This window comes from Semicossyphus pulcher, unplaced genomic scaffold, assembly GCF_022749685.1.
Source record: "Semicossyphus pulcher isolate SPU_LCO1_2020_fin unplaced genomic scaffold, fSemPul1.0.p SCAF_12, whole genome shotgun sequence".
Classification (NCBI taxonomy): domain Eukaryota; kingdom Metazoa; phylum Chordata; class Actinopteri; order Labriformes; family Labridae; genus Semicossyphus; species Semicossyphus pulcher.
In genome coordinates, this window is record NW_027211626.1 from 8731353 (window position 1) to 8754087 (window position 22735).

Genomic DNA, 22735 nt, shown 5'->3' on the forward strand with positions numbered 1-22735 from the left:
ATGGTACCCTGACTGCTGTTAGGTACCGGGATGACATCCTCCAAGCAATTGTTAGACCTTATGGTGGTGCAGTGAGCCCTGGGTTCCTCCTGGTGCAGGACAATGCCCGGCCTCATGTGGCCAGAGTGTGTTGGCAGTTCCTGGATGAAAAAGGCATTGATGACATTGACTGGCCCTCTCATTCCCCTGACCTAAATCCAATTGAGCACCTATGAGACATTATCAGGAGCATGTTCAGACGTTGTCGGGAGTGCATGCGAGCTTGCGGGGGCCATATACACTACTGAGTCACATCATGAGTTGCCATGATGACATTCACACAAGTTGGATCAGCCTGTGATTTATTTTTTTTTACTTTGATTTTGGGTGTAATTTTGAATCCAAACCTCAATGGGCTGATAATTTTGGCTTCCATTGACCGTTGTTGCATCATTTTATTCTCAACAAATTATACAATGTACATCAGTAAAGATTTTCCACTTGAATTATACATTCATCAAGATCTGATGTTTGATTAAGTTATCCCTTAATTTTTTTGAGCAGTGCATATTTTTACAGAAATACCAATATACGTGTAATACGCCAAAAAAGTTAGATAATATCAACCAAGCTGAAGTAACGGTCTGGCTCTAATTAAACCACTAAAGCAATGTCCCTGAAGCTTTTTCTGCAATTCATGATGCAAGAACTACAAGTAGGTCAGAGATTTGCCCATATGTGTGGTTTCCTTGTTTTAACAGGTCTTAAAACACCTATTTAGAAAATGTTATTGTTGTTATGAGTAAAAAAAAAAGTGTGAGATGACAGATTTTTTTGATCAGGAACTTTGGTAATTTGGTAACAAAAGAATCCCTGTCAGTTTCTGCCATCTGCTAATGTTTCAAACAAGTTAAACAAAAGTCACATTTTAAGGACAAACAAAAAATATGGTGTCATGATGCACATTTTCTGTAAGCCATTCTGAAAACGATCAATAAACCTCCCTTCTGTGTGACTCTTAGAAGCAGACATCATTGTCAGCTCACTTCTCCTCTTGCCTTACCTCATTCTGCAGAGGAGTGTGGCTCATAGCGTTAAGAATCCAGCCGAAATTAGATACAGACCCAAGTCTGCATATCAGCACTTCTTACAGCACAATGCCTATAGAAAACTCTGTCCTCAGCCTCCTCGGGACATTGCTACAGCCTCTCCACTGTGAATTATTCAGTCTGGGAACATTGAAATAGAAACCTTACAGTATGTTACAGAGTATGCACACCCTCGTGAGCTCAGGCCAAGACAGCTTGTCTTATCGTTGTAAAACCTGACAGTAACCAGTCCTCTGAAATGTCATTTTCAGTTTCACATTTCTGTTATAATGCATATTAGTACCAGTAATATCCCGGCGGATGAAAGCTTAAATGTGTTAGCTGTGAGTGGGTTTGCCTGCCAACAGATGTCTGAATACCTGATACCGAAAGCAAGTCTTCTGGCGACCCAAAGGGACCAATCATATCCAGCAACCTGTCAGCCTATTACGCTGAATATTCCTCCTGCTTGGTGGAGAAATAAGCCATATGTAACAGGACCAGGTGTAAATCCTAACACATGCTTCCAGGGAAAGTGTGTCTTCTTCTCCAGGCTGAAATGTTAGATGTGCAAGCTAAGGCCATGCTTTTTTATCCGACTGACTTTACATAGAGAGGAATAAAGGTTACTACTCATTTATATTCATGTTGCTTTCTTATTTTTAGAGATAATGTGGGTTATTTGTGATGATTGTGTAGAGAAATATACCCAGTATAAAATAATCTTTATTATTAGTTTATTACATTACTGTTTATTACAGTGCAATAACAATAATCATGACGTCTTAAATTAATATAACCTTGCTGTTAACATCAAGTGGTCTTTAAAAATTTCACATTGTGTACTGCATGTTTCTGGATATCTTGATGATTCTTGTTTTAGTTGCATTTACTTCCTCTGAGCTGTAACTTAGTAACTGTGTTTGTAACAAACTGCGGTATGAAACATATAAAGTTATATATTAGAAAACACCCTTTTAGTTTAAAAACCTTACACATAATATCCATCTGATTATCTAATGTGATCTTACATATTATCCATGTTGATTTAAGAATCCAACCTTATTCTCTAGCTTCTTTCCTGCTGCAGGGATCCCCTGTTATAGTTTGCTTGGAGCACCTTGTAGCCTCCAGACCCTCCTGACTTCTGTTTCTGAGGCGTCCAGCACCTTGAACACATTAACATCCTTTGTCTGGTGAAAGTGCTGCAACAATCTCTGGAAAACAGTCACTGGGATGCTAAAGTTGAGGTGCGGGTAGGAGACTTTGGAAGCCAAGTCCCTGGTGTTGCTGGACACTATACCTGCAGACAGACAAATAACAGTTGTAGTGCAAACACAGCAGTACAGAGTGAGCATTGTGGTGTGTATAGCTGCCTTTTCTGTACACATGTGGTGCACCGTTACAGCGGAGTTATCTGCAGTCATCATATGCCCCCCACTGATCAAAAAGAGTACATGATTCTGTAGTTGCAGTGTTTCTTACCCAGCAGCTCTCCCGAGTGTCTCCGTACGACAGCGCCCCCGCTGGCCCCTGCCTGCACTGCACAAGTGGTCTGAAGCATGATAGGCTGACCATTCAGGTTAAGTACTTTGGAGAGGACACCGCAGGTCAAGGATGGACCGCTTCTCCGACCCAACCCACCGTATCCCACCACAACAACAGATTCACCTGCAGGCAGAGAAACCAACATCTGGTCTCAATTGTCACTCAATATAAAGAAAGAATTCACCCTTATGTTTCCAATAATAAATTAAACTGTAATCAAACCTGGATTGAAACTCTGAGCCATTTCAGGGACCAAAGCCTGTTTGAGAGCGTCTCTCATCTGCACCAAAGCCAAATCAAAGGGTGACGTGGCCTTTGTGGAAAACAGCACATCACCCACAACATCATGGACTCTGTGAAATAACCAAAACAAAACAACAAACATCACATATTCTGTACCGTTTGTCAAATTAGTAAACATTGTGTTTTTTAAGTACTGCTGTTGGGTGTTCTTCAAATATTTTCAGGGTCTTTAGGGACCACAAACTAAATGCATCTGTGTGTGTACCTAAACTGGTTACACTTGAGGTTTATAGCAAATACCTCAAAATGATCAGACACCTCATAGATGGCAAAAAGACTATGGTGTGGTTGGGGACTACATGACAGCCAACGCCAAGACAATATACAGTATGTGCTATCACCTGTCTTTGTGATGGAACTTCAGGGTCACTGTCTTCTTCCCGTTGACGACATGCCGGCAGGTCACAACATGCCGAGAGGTGACAACAACCCCTGAGCCCCAGAACTGTCCACTGTCAACAAGGCACACAGTGGGGTATTTCACAGCTTTTGACTCATGTGCTGTGGTGGACATCTGGAGGTCTGCCTCTCCCTCTTGAAGCCAAACATCTCTAAGTGGATCTTGAACGCTCATGCAGCGGATGATGCTCCTAAAGATCATGTGGACGGAGCAGACTAGAGTGAGGCCTATCCACTCGTTTGCCTTCCAACCAAATGGAGACACTATGAGTCCAACCAGACGCACATCATCTGTGTCTTTCGCAACGAACAAGCCTCCACCCTCTGTGCCGGGCAAACACCGGGCATCTGTGAGGATGACAGCGTTGTCCTCTCCGGCGAGGTTGCTGATGATACCTCTGCTGAGGGTGCTGATGAAGAGATCCATGCAGAGGGAGCCAAAAGGAGAGCCACATGCAACAACAGGGCAGCCTTTCTGGAGGGATGAGCTGCTCTGCCAGGGTAAGGAACATACATTTCTGCTGCTGTCTGCAACCTCACTTGCCTTGAGTACAGCAAACCAACTCAGGAAGTGTGCATCTCTGATCAGCTCCTCATCCTCTTCAGTGTGGAAACGCCACTGGTCAGCCTCTTGGAAAACTGCCTGGAATGCCTGTTCGAACTCCAGGCAGTTCACCAACATCAGCAACTCGGCTTCAACTTCCCGTTGTCGTGTTGTTTTACTCCTGGAGGGTGACAATTGTTCTCTATATGCAGAGTGGCTGGTGTCCAAATCTCGCTCAGTAGAAAAGCTGACTCGGATTTTGAGTTTGTCACTGAAGCTGCGAGGGGACAAGAACATGTGGGGCTCCTTTTTGTCGGTAATAAAACGGGAAAACGGGAGTCCGGTACATATCACTGTCCCAGTTTGAGCATGCACGATAACTCCGCTGCAGCTCACGGGTTTCTTTGTCGAAAAAGACTCAAACACCTTTACTACACAGCAACATTTCTCTACCTCCTTTACCTCCATGTTCTTAGCGATGCAGGTGAACTTTACCCATATGTCGATAACGGACTTTAGCAACTTGAGGACAGTGAAAAAACGTAGAAAAACAGCACATTAGAAAGAGCTACAGACCTGTTGTGAGACACGAAAACAGACCTTCATATTGGGTAGGTGTAACAACATGACTTTACGAGTTTAAAACTAATGTTTTCGCGTTATTTTTCACAGTAGTGTTTAATAGCATACATTCTTGTCTTACTTCCTGGTTAAGTCTCATTGGTTCACGAGAACACCCCTTATGCATACCGTCTAATATGATTGGTTAGAATGCCATACTCTGAGCCAATGAGAAAGAAGGGGGCGGGAATAACGTCATAGCAACTGTAGCCCATAGACATGATTGCTGTAGCCTCATTTCAGGCTTCCATTTGCACCTTTGACATAAAATAATATTTTATTTTTTAATAAATAAATATTGATTAAAGAATGAATATCCTGTTTTGATTAACAAACGTGTAAAACTTGGAGTTTAATCTGAAAAAAATAGTTTTTTTCAAGGCAATAACCCTAAAAAATCACAGATTTGGGCCGATCAAACTGTTGTCTTGTATTATGGTTTGCTTGTTTGTTTACTGTTTGTTTGTTGCAACTCAGGTTTTGTAATGGTTGTCCTGTGTGCAGATGATAAATGTTTAATTGCACAGCAAAAAAAGATGCAGTAAAGTTTTATTTTTTGTTTTATTATGACTATTAAATATTTCAAGGATAACTTCCCATCTTGAACATTTGAAAATGAGTTCCTTTTGAAATTGCACTATCTCAAAAGCTGTTTGACCTTACCCGTTGATTATAGTTATAATAAAATGCAATTATATATATTTTTATTCATGTTTGCCCTTGATTGCATCAAAACTTTTCCTATTTAAGTAAAATAAAAAAAGTCGGACAAGAAAGATTAAAACGATTGTCAAAAATATTTATTATGCTCAATCTTCACACTTGTTAAATAACTATGTGACCCCCTTTTGTAACAGATACATTTCTTCAGAGCTTAATCCTTGATGTAACATAAGGCAAGCCAATGTTTTATAGAAATATAAATAAGAGCTTATATACAAAATAGTGTATAACATTGCACTAAGAGGTAATTCTATGCATCTCTTTCACATGCCCTATTTCAAAGCACCACCCAAGTACTCTCATAATATTGCTGCATTTTGAGCAGCCACTAGTCACAAAGTACTCGAGTTATTTCACAGCAATTAACCACCATGAAAACAGGAAGTTTGGCATCCTTACTGTGGACAAGTTTGTTACATCACATGACTGTGCTGAAGCAGTTAACATATACTTCAATCATGTAACATAGGTCTTCAACTTTTCACAGCAAAATGACCATTAATGCACTTGTGGTCACACTCATTGATTGGCATGTAGTGCTTAGCCATTCCTTAATTAAAAAACAAAACATGCAATCAGAAAAACTGTATCCTTGAATGTGCAGGCTACTGTATTAACACTTCTCTCATGAACAAATATGGCACCACATCTCTGCAGCACTTTCCAAAAACATGAAACTGGAAATTGGAAAAAGATATGATGGAACTTTGTTTCTGTGCATACAGACTTTTGTCATCCTCAATCAAGTAAGAGGAACTCAAGCACAGAATGGGAACCAAACTGACCTTCACTGTAAGTCTACACCAGCAGCTAAAAATAAACCCGGGTCAGAAACTGGTTCACAGTGATGACATGTTCTATATGGCAGACTGAATTCTCCACAGGCTTCAAGTAAATGTAGAAACCGCCACACCATGAAGATTAAACCGCAATCTGCATTACTTAGACTGATGATTTCATATCCTAATCTTTGAGTTGCCGTGGTATGATTAATATGACCTGACATGACCTTTGAACCGATGAACAACACAGGTTATATTAACACAAACACTACAATTCCAACTGGCAGTCCTAACTAAATAGTCCTAACTCTTAAAACGGCATATTTGATAAAATATCTCTCTACAGCAGGTAGTTTTGTGTGGAACTTGTCTTTGTGTGCATAGACAGCGTGATAAATCTAGTTAGGGTTATTAAAGTCAGTCAATATACTGGGAGAGCCAGCGGAAACCGTCTCCATATCCTTGTCTCTTCAGCACGCTGCACATGAAAACCTCCATTGGCCTCAAATTCAGCTCCTTCAGTGACACTTTGCCCTGGGAGAAGAAAACACACACATCCACATTTCAGCTTCCTTTATAGTGCTGTGCACATGCAGAACAGTGTCCTAAACCTGCAACATTAAGCACGTTGTAAAACACTGAAAGAGTTCGGTGTGAGATTAATCGAGCTGTGATCTGACTAAATGACATAAATCTCTGTCACTTTTGCTTCCTTTCTCTCTATTCGTGTTTCTTGCAGAGAAACAGCAGGCAGTTAACAAGATTTACACTAACGATAAAAAATATGCATGAGACAGGTTATGTGCCAAATGCTTCTCAACAGCATACTGCCTCCCCAGCCGTGTATTTAATGAGAGCAAGGTCTGGTGATCTAAGCACAGTTAGGCCTGCCCTTGGCAAGTCAGATTTGTATTAGAAATTCAAGCAACCCTGAGTTTTCAATTAACTCAGAGCGGCAGTGGGTGCAACAGCACTTTTCTTCTGTGCTGAAAGGAAGTTAGGTCTGGCCTTGTGACATTTGTGAAGCTTATTTTTGTTATTACGCAGTGTACATATCCTTGAAAGAAGCAGAGAAAGAGAGGTATGCTGTTTTTGTGATATTAGTATTTTTCCACCATAAAAATGGATGCAATAACCGTGTATGAATAAATTCTTTCTCTTAACCACACTTTCTCGCACTAATCTATATACAAATAATCACTTCTCTCATAATCGTACACACATTAATACCCACACATAACTTACTTCATTTAATTATTGATTGATTGATGGATTTTATGTCTTTTATTTTGGTAAATCCAATCTATCTTTTCCTAGACTCTTCTTATACCATAACATATTTTTTACTTTAACTGCTCTATGTTATTATCTGTCTGTTCATTGTCTCATTGTCTAATCTTGTCTCATTTTTGTCATGCAATCTCACAAATAAAAACTACATAGATACAAAAGTTAATAAATATATATGATATATAATGATTATACAATAATAAAAGTTAACCAACCAACATATAATTATTACCTTCCCAGTTGTATGTCCTTGAAGGCCAAACATTCCTCTGAGTGCGTCCTCACTGATTGCCTCTGGTCGGTCTATCTTATTCCCCAGGATGAGAACCGGGACATTTGAGATGGTTTCATCTGTCAACAGGGCCTGAAGACAGGAAGGTAAATATAAAAGAGACCATACAGTAAGTGAAACCAACAATCCGTGTGTTGATATACAAGTACAAATCAGATAAACTTACATCCAGTTCAACTTTAGCCTCCACTAGTCGTTCGTGATCAGCACAATCCACCAGGTAGACTATACCGTTTATGGCTGGGAGGTAGTTCTTCCAGATCCTTCGCGCTGTGACAGCAACACAATTTCAGTATTTTTCCGTACAAAAGTGGTAGCCCCAAGCGCATCAAACAACATGTTCTTATTCCCACCTTGTGTATGACCTCCAAGGTCAAAGGTCGTAAAAGTCATTCCAGCTATGGTCAACTCCTCAGATGCTGAGGACAGAAGAGAGAAGCACTGACTTTACATAAGAAATGAAGCAAGAAAACCACAAAGCAGATTGCTAAAGTGACTGTGTGAAATTGTCGGATGTACTTGGATGTAGCGTTGGCACGTGTTGTCCTAGCCTGTCATCTCTGAGCATGTGCAGGAGCGTTGTTTTTCCAGCATTGTCCAGCCCAAGGAACACTAGCTTACCGGTCTTCTTGTACAACCCTAATGATGAAAAAAAACCCTTCTGTTATGTTTCTAACTCAGTTTTGAAGAGGATAATGATGAGCAAAAAACCCACAGTCATTTCAAACTGCAGTCTTTTTTATCATATTCAGAAATGCCATTTAAATAGCAATAAATCTGTTATTGCATATTGTTTTTAGGCGAATAGAAAATACCATGTGAAATATACCAAAATGTAAAAAGAAATACATTTCCAATGGCTCGGAATAACAGTGCCTTATCAAGTGTACATTTGGCCACTCCAAATTTTGTTCTGGAGATTTACCTTGACTTATTAACTAAAATGCTCTCCATTGTTGTCATACTTTGTGCTATATGTGATTGGTATTTTGTCTGTAGCCCCAAAGTTTCCTCTGCATCTCAGGACAAAAGGGAAGACAGCTATTCAGATGGGAAAAATGTTACGCGAAAATGTTTTAGATTCCTTCCAAGAGCACTTTGGGAAGTTACCAATCTGGCAAGACCTTAGTCATGCATAAAGTCAGCGTGGTTTGTTTCAGTCTCTCTATTAAGGCACTTTTCAATGCAAAGTAGGGGTCGATTGTTGTCACATTGCATGATGTTTGAAAACTGTTGTTCTATACGTCAAAATACATTGTATTTTGTACACACAGTTATGGTGGATAGGGCTGGACATTATTGTTGATATTTAAGTACAATACTCTACCTAATAGTTGCAAGACACTGCTGAAGCCTCGGTAGATCCAGTCAAGTATAAAAGACATTTCTCTTGACTGCCTGTAATAAAAACGGAAATTATTCACACTGAAGAACACAACCAAGTTCAGTTATGGCATCTATCATGTTGCTGTTAGACGCTGACCAAGGCCCCTTTCACATTATAAACTTACATCCCAAATAGCATTACCCAAGCATATACAGTATACTGCTTATCTAAGATTTTAATGTACTGTTGCAAAAGGACATGATTGCATTACAGAACTAGCACTGACGCTCATTGTTAATCGTTATTCCTGCCCTGGATTACATTGCTGGTATGTGTGAGCTCTGTGTAATCACACAAGCTTTAAGGCATGGAAGGAAAAGAGGGAAAACTAAGGAACAAACTGGCTTTAGATGATTTTCAGATGCTAGTTTGTTTCAAAAGGCGTCTCACTGAGTCACACTGATCTTCCTCTGACTATTTTTATGACAGGTTGTGGCAAGGACACTTGATCTCTGGAGTCACCCCCTGCTTCCCTCTCTCACTCCCTCACACACACTCACACACACACCTGTCACTCTATGTGGGACTTGATGTGCTTGTTGCAGTAAGGCATTCAGTGACCAAGACTTCTGGAAATTACCCAATTGTTGATTATTTTATTCAGCTGAGTTAATTCGTACAAACCAAACTCCATTCATAAAGTAGATCATTTAATTTTAACGTTAATGGATGAAATACTGTTACACAACAGGCACTGTGTACTGAGTTAACCTCTAAAAATGGTAAAGTCATTCACAAATAGCAGCAGTTTTCCATGCAAATCTCCACTACAAATATTCATAAATTAACAACATAAAACATGACAGGGCTTTAAATTCATGACTAGGCTCCTAAAAACGATTGTTCTACTAATTTCAACATTTCTGCCACAGTTCGGCTAAACAGATTTAGCTAGTAGCAACTCCATCACCGTTCAAAACAGTCCATCACCGGTCACAGCGTAAACATTGATAAACTTAGTAAACAACATGCGCGCGCAAGTAGGTCCAAAATGACTAAACCAAACTCTATAACGTCTATAGAAGTTGTTCACCAAAAGAAAACAAGGCTTAAATTGAAACTTGGTAAGTAAAACAAATTAAGGTTATAAACATTTTTTGTGTATTACCTTGGTCTGCTGAAATGAGCTGACCAGCCGTTGGTTTTTGGTCTAAGCCTGTGCGGTCGACTGACATGAAGCCCCCCCAAGTTTGACAGTTAACCGGAAATACGTCATCAGCATGGCTAGTACAGCGGGACGGGCCACATTTTTTCCTTTGCCGTACGATTTCGCTAGTTTTTAACAATAGGTAGGCTATTTTATTTCCAAAAAATAAAATAAAAACTTGACATGTAATTTTCCACAAGTTCACGACACAATTAATCGGGTAATTAAAGTACTTTGGGACTATTCGTCTTTCTCTATGTACTACAAGCAGAATTTGAAGCTTTGTTAAAGATGCCATAATGTATTTTTAATCTAAAAATCCAAATATCGATTTCTTTGTAAATGTTTCGACGCTGTTGAGGTTGAGTAGATGTTATTCAAGAGTTTAAAATTTTCTAAATGGACACGTATGCTGTTAACCCTTCAAAATGTCATTAAAAAGAGTGTCTACACACGTTAGAACAAAATCTGGAATTAAATATGCCATTATGTTTCTTTTTTCATGTAAATGTAGTCTACCTCCCAATTTTAATTATTACCACTACTGTTATGAATAGGAAAATGTATTAGGCTCACATGCCCAATATTCTTCATTATGACAAAAAAAAACATAAATGAGAAAACAAAATACGTTAAAACAATATATTGGAAAAGGGTACTGACCACTAGATGGCAGCATTACAAGAATGGGAGGAGTTCAGTCAACAAAATACAGTTCATACATTACATGTGTAGAAAATCTTTTACTCCTTAAACGTTTCACGTCCTCATCTCTTTTAATTAAACTTCAGAGTCATTACAGCAACAAAGAATAAAGTCAGACAAGTGTTAAGCATTTATTTTATTCTACAGTGCTGCGAAAGGGGCGGTAAATCATACACTGATGATAAGCACAGAAGCTTTATTAAAGCAGTTCAACGTCAGCATACAGGGTGTGTCTATTACCAGTGCTTTCTGCATGACAGCACATCTCCAAGGAGATCTTTGTTAAATAAGTGAAAATGTATTGGTCAAGACATAAGAACATTTTGGACATCTCTTTTTCTCTACAGTATATGTATCTCCGCCTACAGCAGAACAGTAAACCCAGACCCAACCATCCATGTCCCATCCCATCATCCCATTGGTTCCTGGTGTAAGTTCATCCTCAAGTATTCCTACAATCGATGATCCTTTCACTCTGCTCCAAGCCAAACAGCTCCTGGTTTACTTCCTCTCATAGTAGAACCATTGATCTACTGCAGATGACAAACATTACAGTCAGTGTCACATCAGATCAATGAAGTTAAACAGAAATTCAATAATATGGACAACGTTTACAGGAATATGTTTTGAAACACTACCTGATGTGGGAATGGGTTCTTCTTTTCCACAAGGACATGTCTAAAAATAGAAATTAACATGAGTTATTATGATATCATAATCAAGGAAGAATGAGATATGGTGTTGAAATTTCAGATGTCTTTATGTTGCAGAGAGGAAAGGAAAAAATCTTACTTCACCAACAGCAGCTTTAGCCTCGTCCACAGAGCAGCAGTACGGGCTGTCGCTGTCCGAGACACATGTGTTTTTGCTGTATTGCACGATAAGATAGTCATTTAGTCAAGAAGCCATAAATTCATACATACACATAGTGTATACAACTTAGTGTGGATGTGTTTGAAAAGCAACTGTAGTCTTAAGAGTAAGAACAGTGTTTACCAGTTCAGTTTACCAGCACTGGTCTGCTGGGAAACGAGAGCTTTCCAAAAGGTGTTAGTGCTCTTGATTACTTCAATGGCAAACTCCTGAAACATAAAAAACAGTAATTGATTAGTTAAAAAAGAGCTTAAGGAGCAATTCCTCCCTGTAAAAAGCTGCTGCAGTTTGGGTTTTTAGCTTCTGATGTGTCATAGCAGCTGCTAAGCACACAGGAGTTTTGTCCTAAGACAGAATAAACTGGTGATCATGTTATAAAGTAAGTGAGACAGAAGCAAGTGCACTTTAAAGAGTGAATATAGAGCAGAAGATGAGACAGATTTTTCAGTTTAAAGTTGCAATTCACCCCTGGAAAAAAGCCACTGTCAGTCGAAGCTGGTGTTCTCTGTAATTATTAGAAGCAATAATATTTGAAATTGCGCCATAGCTGTGGAGAAAGTTGTACAAACAGCTCGTGGTTTCGCCCATTCTACATTCCTACAACACCCAGCATGCATTGTGCCCCTCCCTCTGAAAGGAACGGCCCAGCGAGAGACGCTGGAGTGAAATACTACCGTTTTGCTGCAGGCAAGAGTGGTACAGAATCCAAAATATGGTGGACCGTCTAAAAAATCACATCTACATCTACAATCACAATCTACATTTCAAACCTGACGATTGTGAACGAGACATGACATCGGAGGCGGGCGTGCTACTGTAGATTGTGGAAGTGTAGCTTAGCAAGCTCCCTGGGCTCTGCCAGATGACACGTTTTACGTAGTCTGGCGGAGGTTTTCCAGGGCCCGTTGGAGAAGCGGATATGTCCTCCAAAGGCACAGAGCCAAATAGCTTCTTTTTTTTTATCATAATGGCATTAGCTCCCCATAATAGCATGATAGGACTGAGGTTGAAAATCAGCGAACTGTATATATTCCTAATTTAAGTCTAGTTCAATTTAAGTTTCAACTTGCAAGGGCTTGATTGGCTGTAAAATGATTCTAAACATCTTACTCGTCTGTTTACAAAAATAAAATTCTTTGTACAAGTTTGCCGAGGGCATAACCTGCCTATTTTCCAGCAGCAGATCCACTTTGACAAAGCAGATAAAAGCTAAAGATTAATCTCCAAATACTTCACAGTAAAAATGATAGCTATGCAAGCTGTGCAGGTTGAGACCTTGTCTTTGAACTCCTCGTTGAAGGCAAACCAGTTCAATGGTTTCCCATCTGGCACCTTGTACCTCTTGAACCAGTCGACCGTGGCCTCCAGATAACCAGGTTTCAGGCGTCGGACATCACTGATGTCTGACCAAAGACAAGGACAAAAAAACAGTTCAGTATAAAAGATGCAGAACTGCTCAGAAACTCGGGTCGGGCTTCAATAAATTGTGATGCTTACTGTTCAAATCTTTGGCTTCAGGGTCCTCTACATTGATTGCAATCACTTTCCAATCAGTCTCACCCTCATCGATCATGGCCAGGATCCCGAGCACTTTCACTTTGATTACCTCCCCACGGGAACACACCTACACAGAACATTTGGGCTTGCAGTTTATTTTCTTTTGTCATCATCAGTATCATCACTTCTCCATTAAATTAATGCAGTTTTGTACCTTAGTGCCGATTTCACAGACATCAATGGGGTCGTTGTCGCCGCAGCAGTCAGTGTCTCCGTCTTTGTGTGCGGGATCTTCCCATGTCTGAAATAAAGCCCAACAAAGCAGGCCAGATGAAAACTACTACCAAAAACTACTTATTATATCTGCAATGTTTTTTCTTAAATACACTGCAGGATCTTTCTAACAGCATCACATCAGTCTCAGAAATCATTCAAACTAACCTGAGGGATGGCTCCATAGTTCCATATGTAGCCCTTATGTGGAAAAACGTTTGCAACATATCGCAACTTCTCTTTCTTCACATCTTGCTTGATTGGGTTCAAGAGATCTTTAGTAGCGATCTGAAAAGAAATTGTGTCCTGTTACTTTTAAAGGCATGACTTTAAAGTATTTCATTCAGTTTGGGCATTCATGTTGCCTTGTTGTAATCGAGAAACTTGACATTCAAACATAGTTGCAAAAGAAAGAAGTACAAGACTAAATTCACAACAATAAAATGACGACAAAGATAGAAATTGTAAATCAGTAAGTTAATTCTCAATTAACATTCAGTTTAAGGATTATATGTTCTTTAATGGATCAAAAGACATTAAGTTTTTAAAACTATTTGATAACTGATAAATACATCTTGGTTCAACTGAAGCCGCATTTAAAAGTTGATGGTAGAAGATTATTTCAGACTTCATACCTCCATCTTTGCATTTGTCCACCTTGGTACTTCAACAACCATGTGAAAGATGTTCTGTAAGAGGCAAGAATCAGTCAGAATTATTCTAAAATAGAATAAAACATATCTGAAGATGACACAATTTGGAAAACACATAATGCATTGCTTAAATAATGTGAAACATTAATGCTTTTACTTTGGTCAAACCCTTTACACAGACAGTAATAATTGTTTCAGAATGATAAGATAATAGACGATATTCTGCAAGCACCAGTGATATTGTCACTGTGAAAGTACAGAGTAAAGGCCATTGGCTTATGCAAACAGACTATGACCTTGCAATCCTGGAAAGCATTACTTAACAGAGTTGAATGTCTGTAATTGATCTACACAACTAAATATTCATGGCAGCACTGCAGGTGGCTTTTAACAAGAAGGTGTATTTTACAGGGCTAACATATTTAAAGTTGAGGTGAAATTAAAAATGTCATTTTAATCCTTTTAGATCACATCCCCGGTTATATTGTGCATCTATTTGACAATATAGGCCAAAAAAAAATACAGAAAATCAATTTCTTCGTATTCTTATATCAAAATGCGATCATTTTTTCTTCCTGTAAAACAAAACATCACGTGTACTTATGTAAGCTAGTACCAACCCATAATATCATGATATCCACCTGTCAATCAATCTGCAACATTTTGCCACAGTCAGTTAGCTAGCTACTGCGCTGTGGAGAACGTCTGTCTACGCCCACTTCTCAACGATCGAATCAAATCCCTCTAATGACATGTCCCGCCTGCACGTCCTGTTTCACTCGGAAATACGTCACGATACGGAAGCTAGATACTCTCGAAATGCTGTTTCAGCTCGACTGAAAAGATATTTACTGGGGCAAAGGTGACAGATGTTATCTTACCTTGCTCTCGTCAGCATACATTGGGATGTCATGGAATGGGGAGATGTACTTTCCTTCAGCATTTTCTGTAAGACAGTGAGATTAAACTCTGTATGAACAGGGCAGGTACAGTAGATCAAGTATGTGTTGACAACTGAGTGTCCTACAGAGGGGAGATCACCCTATCTAGTAGATTAAAAAGAAAGTACACAGATTTTCATTATACTTCCACTTGTGGCTGAAGGTGTGCAAAAAACCTGCTTGGTGGTTTTGCCAAAAACACAGATTGCTGTTATGGTTCACTGACCAATCTAAAAGAACAGAGAGCACCAGCTGAGTTGCCTAAACCACTCATTAACTTACATCCTGCTTGGCACAGAGCCCACTACTCACCATCCATACTTTAGTTTCAACTAATGTTGGCTCGACACATTGGCTTATTACACATGTGCCATTCATTTTTATATAACTGAAAGGCCTGCGCACCAACAATCTTTCAGCCATGCTGGTCATTCAGATCCTCTGCAGTTTGCCTCCTAGTGACCCCAAGAATATTAAACAAAATACATATGGAGTGCGCATTTATCCACTGTGCCCCTGGTCTATCCAAGGGTCTAAGAGACTCAAACTCTTTTTTTACACATATTTTAGCCTGGATTTTACCCCTTCATTTATTGCCTTGGTTCCACATCTATTTTATCTTAACTGTTTTGGCTGTTCTGTTTTAATCTTTTTCTATGTAGCACTTTGGGCTGCATGATTTATGAAAGGTGCTTTATAAATAAAGCTGAGCTTAGTATTTTAACCATGGTTTGGCTTCAGAGACCTTGAAGGCTAGCATTTATGAGGACTAGATGAAGTCATAATTTCAGACCTTCGACATGACTTTCTCTTTCTCTTTCGATATGACCTAAAAAAAAAAAAAACTATAGGTCTATAAAGTATGAGGGTGCTACAAGGCATGCCTGTTTTAAATACGGAAATCCTGCATGCACCTATATATAGAGCGTTTAGTCCACCTTGTTATATTGAGTTGCAGCCTTGTTTTATCAGTATCGATTGGTTTATTAACGTATTATAAACACAGAGGGCGTAGTCTAGCCCACTGAAAGCTTCCATTGTTATATGCTGGGTGACGTGTATAAGTACCTTGCTAGATTTCCCGACAAACACACTTCCTTCTACTAAGGTCAGGAAAGAAAAATGCAGTACTGTCGACGATGAGACATACTGTATGTCAAAAATCAAACCATCTATTGGACCCGGGGTTACCCAGTAAAACCAGCAGAACTGGTTGGCGCAAGTTCATATAGCTCAAGCCAAGCCATTACGATTGCCAGAAGAGATAGAGATTTGCTAATAACTTACAGTTTAAGATCATGTGTGTGAGCACTAACTGATTCAATAAACAACCTAGCAACAATGAATGAATAAGTGACACGTGGGAAGTTGCGGCTGGCCTGTCTATAGGGTCTGTAGGGTTCGCGGATAGCAGGAAAGTAGCAAACAACAACGAAACTTTACTGTATCTACTTACTGAAGAAAAGGCGGTAGCTCAGGGAGTTCGGGTTTCCCCTCTCTTCCACTGTGTAGCTCATGTTGAGGTGCAGGTTTATGTTGCTGTATGGCTCTGGGGTGGAGGATGGCGGCGGCACAAAACGTCTCCGCTGAGGAGTGGGTACTGTAGACAGAAAGGGCAAAGCGCATGCGCACTTGTCTGATGCAAAAGTGTGATGCGTTCAGAGGCGGTCGGACATATCATCAGTCTAGCTTTGTGTACAAGTGTGCGAGTGGAAGTTGGCATTGTGTAAAGCAAACTCTGGTGCAAGTAATTACATTTTCTTATGTGCTGTGTACGTTGTACTTATTACTAAAATACGTGCATTAACTTTAGTTACGAAAAAATTATAGCTTATTATAGATTTAGATAAGACTGTTCCCAATGATCCCATATGAGTATATCAACAAGCTACCCAGCATTAAGGTATTATAATTAGCCCGACTTTTACCAGCTGCAACATTAATGAGATTTACACATACATGCATCAATCATTATAAGAAACTAATAAACTGTAACATAGCCTACATTATTTTGAAATGGTCCCTTTTGCTTTACTTTACTTTCTTTGTTTACCTTATGTTCATCCTCATCTTTTGTACCTTGACTAAATGAAAAATGTAATGGCAGGAATTTCACTTATAAAAGAGTATTAACTATACTGTGCATACACATTTTATTCCTAAGACATCTCTGGGAAGATCTCTTCCCCTCATTTAGTTGACATTTACTGAATTATATTATTTATTTGCTTGAGTTACCCCTGTTAGGCTAATGAACTCAACTGCTAAACGTGTGAAAAGAGTAAAAGAATATACAGATTTTAGATTTAATTTGAGGTTAGTTTATCATGTTATGAAAGTTTTATGGACATATAGACTAGTTGGATTTGACTGGTCACGGAATACGGTGTAACACCTTTTAACAAGCCCAGAGTTTTTTCAAAGGGAAACACTAAAAACGATAAGAGATACGTTTTTCAATGTATATAAAGTAGGCTGTGTGCACGCTGAGGCGCCATTGGCTGATGCTCCACTTCGCTTACGTCACATCCAGGCGCAGCTTGTCGTGCTTCCTGCCTTTGCGAGGGAGGGGACGGTGCTGACGGCTGGGAGGACGAAAGGAGAGACAAGAAAGCTTTTGGGAAGCTATAAGAGAGAGGGGAAAGGCCCGGGTTTCCACCGTCCGTCGGGATATAAACACCCCAATTTTTTGTAGCTGCTGTATTTGTCACCGAATCGGCGCTGAAAATGTCTGCCATTCGTCAGCTAAGCGAGAGCAGGGCCATCCCGACCAGGACGGTGTTGATCAACGACACAACGCAGCTACCTCATGACTATTGTACCACCCCTGGAGGCACTTTATTCTCTACCACTCCTGGAGGTAAGGTGCTTTCTTGTCTTTTTTTAATCACATTTTATAATAAAAAGGGATAGTTAACTATTGTTCTGTGTGTGCTCTCGCCAAACCTATCACTGCTCATGTCACTGTGGCCTAGGCTGCCTTGTCATCCTGATCAAAACAAAAACAAAGAATAGCCCCGCCCCCGTACTGTCTGGCTACCACCTGATTGGCTGGTTTGCAGCGCAGAGATTCCGATACCTATTAGTTATTATTTTTAAAGCAAGTGTAAACCATCCAGAGGAAATATAAAAGTGATATCAAGTAGGTTTAAATACACACTGTACATCAGCTTCGAATCATACTGTTTGGAGTAGAGCCAAGGTACAATGTATGATTCATTTTCCTTTCAAATAAGGAAGTACAATAAATCTAGGAAGGCTACATAAATCACTGCATGACTGGGATATGAAATCTGAACTTGCATTATATCTGTACATAGCTTCATAGCAATCATAAAGACTCTGTCTTTCGAGGGATTATGTTTGTTGTTTTTATTGTCAATTTATAATTTTGCCTATAGCATGTTAAAATGATAAAAGGGTAAATTCCAAGGTCTAGAAGATATTCAGTTTGCTAGGAAATAAAACAGAAAAAAGCAGCAAATGTTACATCAGAAAAGCTTGAGCTGAAATATGTGTGGTATTTTTGCTTAATCACTTAATAGACAATCAATCACTCAGATTTAGATACAAATTTGGTTAAAACTGTTCAGAGATCACTATAACTTAAAGCACTGATTTTTAAATGTTGGACATAAAGGCATTGCAGCAGGGGTACACACACCATAGAGAAAAAATGAAATTAAGCTGGAGTTAAACTGCCAGGAGACATATTTTGGCATGTCAATTGAGATAATGTTATTGTTTTTAATTCCACCTGTGCTTTTCTTGTAGTTTACAAAATTAACATATTTTCGACAAAAAAGAAAATCTCATGATGCTCATTAAGCAGACTTGCCTGTCAGATCCACTCTGTGAAGAGGTCTATTCCCCTCTCACAGTCAGTTTAGTGGGAAAACTGTGTGTCTTTAAACTTTAGTACAACAACCCTGTTAGAGATGAGTTCAACCAATTAAATCAAGTGTCCTTGGCTTCTTAAGAGCTAAATGACTGAAAGGTTGGACTTGGAGCAATTGCGACACACTATCTGGTCCATGTTTTTTTTTACATGTTATTTTTCACTTTCACACTATTGTTTCTACTTTTCTTGTGGGTGGAGTTTTGATTGTCATCTTAATTGGGACTACTTTTTCATTATGTCTGGCTGTAGGCGTTATGTCTTTAGGATGTCTGTCAGTCTGTTAAAATTACACAGTTCCTACTTCCCATTCTTATGAACCCAACATCTCAAGAACTCCACAAGGGGCCCTTGCGCCCACTAAAGCTCAGAAGCGTATCATGAAGTGATACGATTTTGGCAGTTAAATGTCAAGGTCACAAAGTCACCCTGCCTCTTGTGTACCTGTTAGTTTTGCTGTCGCCAGAAGACTCTACTGATAATCATGTGTTTTGCAAAGAAAACAAACAGAAAGGGAGGAAGAACAACATTACATTACAGTACTCTGTATCCATATAAATGATTGTGGTGTGACACATCCGGTTTAATGTAGGCCTACTTACGCCGTTGGTTTGTTTTTAGGGTAATGCATTCTATTGGTAAATAAAAATATGCCGCCTGTCATGGCCACAGTCATTCTTTAGGAAACACCTTGCAGAGTTATACAACCACGTGTAATACTAGTTGTTCAAGCTCTACTAGCCCTACTTATGCCACAGAACAGACTGTGATTGACATGGCTAAAAGTGTTTCACCAGAAATGAATTGTTTTAAGAGGGGCAGATGCTTGCAGACATGGTCTGAATCTTTAATCTGGGCTTGTCTTAGCCTCACAAAATATTTGATTGCAATTCCTCAGTTAGAGCGTGAGCAACTGTAAGTTAATATGGGTCCTGTTGCAGGAACCCGGATCATCTATGACCGTAAGTTCCTGCTGGACAGGCGTAATTCCCCCATCGCCCAGACTCCCCCAGCTCACCTGCCTGTCATCCCCGGAGTGACCAGCCAACATGTCCTGAGAGAGAACCAGAAGAACGAAGCCAACAACCACATCAACAACCATGATGGCAAGCCTGCAACCGGTAAGACTTACATTTTGGATTAGTCATCCACCTTATGTAATATAACAAGTGTTTATTTTGCATAGTCAGCAATCCGATTATTCTCAAACATGTGACAAACACGCCCTCTTTTGTTGTAATTATTCCACTTAATAACCACCATGAATAATACAAAGCAATTTCCAGACATGTCTCAACACGTTGCTCTCTTTTTCGTTTGTTTTGAAGGTGATGATGCCCAGTTTGAAATGGACATCTAACAGACTGGAACCACACCAGCAGAAGCAAATGACCTGGCATTACACGTGTCAGAGGCTTGGCTTGTAGAAACCAATGTTGTGAGCCCTCATGGCAGCCATCTTCTTTAGCTCTCTGTCTCGCTGCTGGATGTTGTGTGTGTGAAAACCACGGGGATTCAGTCAATCATACATACAGGTGCAACTCTGCGTGGCCAACTCTGGAAGCTAAGTTTATTTCTGTAGATTTACACGCTCACCAGTAGCTGTTCAAATCAACAAACACACAGCTAGGGAGCCTGAAAATGTATTACCCAGACACATTGTCCAATTAGTAGATTGCCGTGCTCATCTTACAGCTTTCTGTGAGTCAGGATCCCAAAAAGAGCACACTTTAAAACTGTTACATTATATTCCAAGTTAATTAGGGGAGAAAGAAGTGGTAATTTTTTAGCGCTGGCCTTAGAATCAGTCAAAAGCTTTGATATTCATCACAGTCTTTGGTTTTTAGGACTCTTGTAAGCATGTTTATTTAAGTGATTTTCTTTTGGGTTTTTGGAACTACTTGAAAAGCTCCACAATCTAATATGGGTTGTTTGGTCTGTTTAGTTTCATGTGATGGTATGTAAAGGGAAGTAGTTTGTTTTTATTTTGCAATAAGGTGACGATTTCACGCCATTCCAAGATTTAAGTAACATTACCAACAAAAAACGATTTTAATTGTTTTGTTATAATCAAATGATTGTATTTCCCAACACATGTAAAGCTAATTGTGAATCTGGCAATAGAAAACAAACTTTTCATGTAGGAATACATTTCATTAGAGAAAAACAACGTCAAGACACACAATTTATCACTACTGTCACCTTGTTATACATTTATTTACACATTTCTCTCCTGCAAATACACTTTTTCTCAATTTTTAACGGTAATGTTGTGTTGGCAAGAGAATTGTACTGATAGTTTGAACACAAAAGACATTAATACTTTGCAACATCTGACAGACCAGATGAACATTTAGTTTAATGTGGAAACTGTTAAAATCCCAATGCTAATTTTTGGGTGAAGATTTTTGAAAGACTTGAATTAAACCAGATGTTTTATATGCATTTTATTTTTGAATACAGTTTCTTAGTATTGAGGGTATTTGTTTGGGTACGAGCACTGTCAAGCCTTTGAAACGGTTCTAAGTGTTGAGGAACTACAAGACATTGTTTGCATGAGGCTTGATGGATGCTGTCCCTTAATCTACAAATCTGTCCCCAGTGTCCTTACTCTGTTTTCATCACCTTATTCCGCTCATGTCATGCCTGCCCATGCCTTACTTAACATCAAATGCAGTAACTAAAACTAGTCTCCTTGTCGTCAATTTGTACTTTCCAACAGATGTTTATTTTTTCACTGTAACATTGAACAGGCAACATTGTACTCAGCAAATTAAGCAAAACAAATACTTTGTTTTTTTTTCCTAAAATGTTTCTTCCACAAGCAGCTGTGAAGTTTCAAAGTGTGATGGCGTACATGACATTTGGGGAACTTCAGATGGGCATGTGGTTAAACGAGTGCCACATGCTCATGCAGTCCCAATAATTTGTTGGGGTTTTTTACACCACAATCATAGTCCTGTCTGATAATTATACGCGGATCAAGAAGCAGCTCTGAACTTGGCAAACAAATCACCATGAATTTCCTGTTTTTCATTCGTGTGACTGGAACCACTGAAGGCTGAAATGATGTCTATCAAAGATTTAATTTTTTTCTTTTCGGCTTTGTGATTAATGCGGCAATGTTTGGTGACCAACACATCGAGGGGTTGCTTGAACACATTTTACATTGCACATTGTTAAGGCGGTAAAACTATTTCTATTCAGCATCATATTTCAGATTGCAGATTATTATTATTTTTTTAATCAGTTTGGTTTGACAATGAGGGCTTAACATTGTGTGCTGAAAGAGATTTGAAACAAACTTACTGTAACTTTCTGTTCTGATTTTAAATTACTTTATTTCAAATGAAACTGCAATGCCAGTGGACATTGTTGCTGCAAGATCAATAAAGTTCCGTAACAAACAAAATGAGATGCTTTGTTTTTAATACTCGGTGTATTTATGGAGCTGTTTCAGATTTTATTCATGCTTTGGAAGAGAACCATATCCATCTTTCCACATCTTCCATGTCGCTTCACAAGTATTTACTGACAAACCATAAATAAAACTTTGTAAGTATTTTTGTGATGACACCCACACATTTTCTTATTTGTGTATCTTTGTTTTAGTGAATTTGAATATGTCTATCAGACAAATGCATATGCATATGTTCGGCATTTTGGGTGTGTAAACATGACCCGCCTCTCCTGCAGTGATACAACAAACTTTACGTTGTTCTAAATAACATCTTTTGTGAGCTTCCAGAACCAAGGATTCTCAAATGGGCAAAGTGGGCAACTGCCATGGTG

At 39.2% G+C, this 22735-nt stretch overlaps 4 protein-coding genes across 4 annotated transcripts; 1 reads left to right on the forward strand and 3 right to left on the reverse strand.

Annotated features, from left to right (window-relative positions):
- Nucleotides 1–1940: 1940 nt before the first annotated feature.
- tysnd1 (trypsin like peroxisomal matrix peptidase 1) lies at nucleotides 1941–4332 on the reverse strand. Its single transcript, XM_069659153.1, has 4 exons — nucleotides 3260–4332; nucleotides 2838–2968; nucleotides 2553–2738; nucleotides 1941–2370 (listed from the first exon to the last, which is right to left on the reverse strand). The coding sequence occupies exons 1-4, from the start codon at nucleotides 4327–4329 to the stop codon at nucleotides 2168–2170; spliced, it is 1590 nt and encodes a 529-aa protein (XP_069515254.1). The 5' UTR covers nucleotides 4330–4332; the 3' UTR covers nucleotides 1941–2167.
- A 963-nt stretch (nucleotides 4333–5295) lies between these two features.
- On the reverse strand, nucleotides 5296–10145 carry sar1ab (secretion associated, Ras related GTPase 1Ab). The gene is made up of 7 exons (XM_069658808.1): nucleotides 10065–10145; nucleotides 8897–8967; nucleotides 8089–8208; nucleotides 7923–7988; nucleotides 7736–7839; nucleotides 7510–7641; nucleotides 5296–6521 (listed from the first exon to the last, which is right to left on the reverse strand). The coding sequence occupies exons 2-7, from the start codon at nucleotides 8952–8954 to the stop codon at nucleotides 6405–6407; spliced, it is 597 nt and encodes a 198-aa protein (XP_069514909.1). The 5' UTR covers nucleotides 8955–8967; nucleotides 10065–10145; the 3' UTR covers nucleotides 5296–6404.
- A 781-nt stretch (nucleotides 10146–10926) lies between these two features.
- Nucleotides 10927–16647, reverse strand: ppa1b (inorganic pyrophosphatase 1b). The gene is made up of 11 exons (XM_069658389.1): nucleotides 16502–16647; nucleotides 14986–15050; nucleotides 14087–14140; nucleotides 13620–13739; nucleotides 13393–13479; nucleotides 13179–13305; nucleotides 12957–13084; nucleotides 11805–11890; nucleotides 11601–11676; nucleotides 11447–11486; nucleotides 10927–11341 (listed from the first exon to the last, which is right to left on the reverse strand). The coding sequence occupies exons 1-11, from the start codon at nucleotides 16560–16562 to the stop codon at nucleotides 11310–11312; spliced, it is 876 nt and encodes a 291-aa protein (XP_069514490.1). The 5' UTR covers nucleotides 16563–16647; the 3' UTR covers nucleotides 10927–11309.
- Nucleotides 16648–17603: 956 nt separating this feature from the next.
- eif4ebp2 (eukaryotic translation initiation factor 4E binding protein 2) lies at nucleotides 17604–22355 on the forward strand. Its single transcript, XM_069658937.1, has 3 exons — nucleotides 17604–17905; nucleotides 19885–20064; nucleotides 20272–22355. The coding sequence occupies exons 1-3, from the start codon at nucleotides 17773–17775 to the stop codon at nucleotides 20301–20303; spliced, it is 345 nt and encodes a 114-aa protein (XP_069515038.1). The 5' UTR covers nucleotides 17604–17772; the 3' UTR covers nucleotides 20304–22355.
- Nucleotides 22356–22735: the final 380 nt, after the last annotated feature.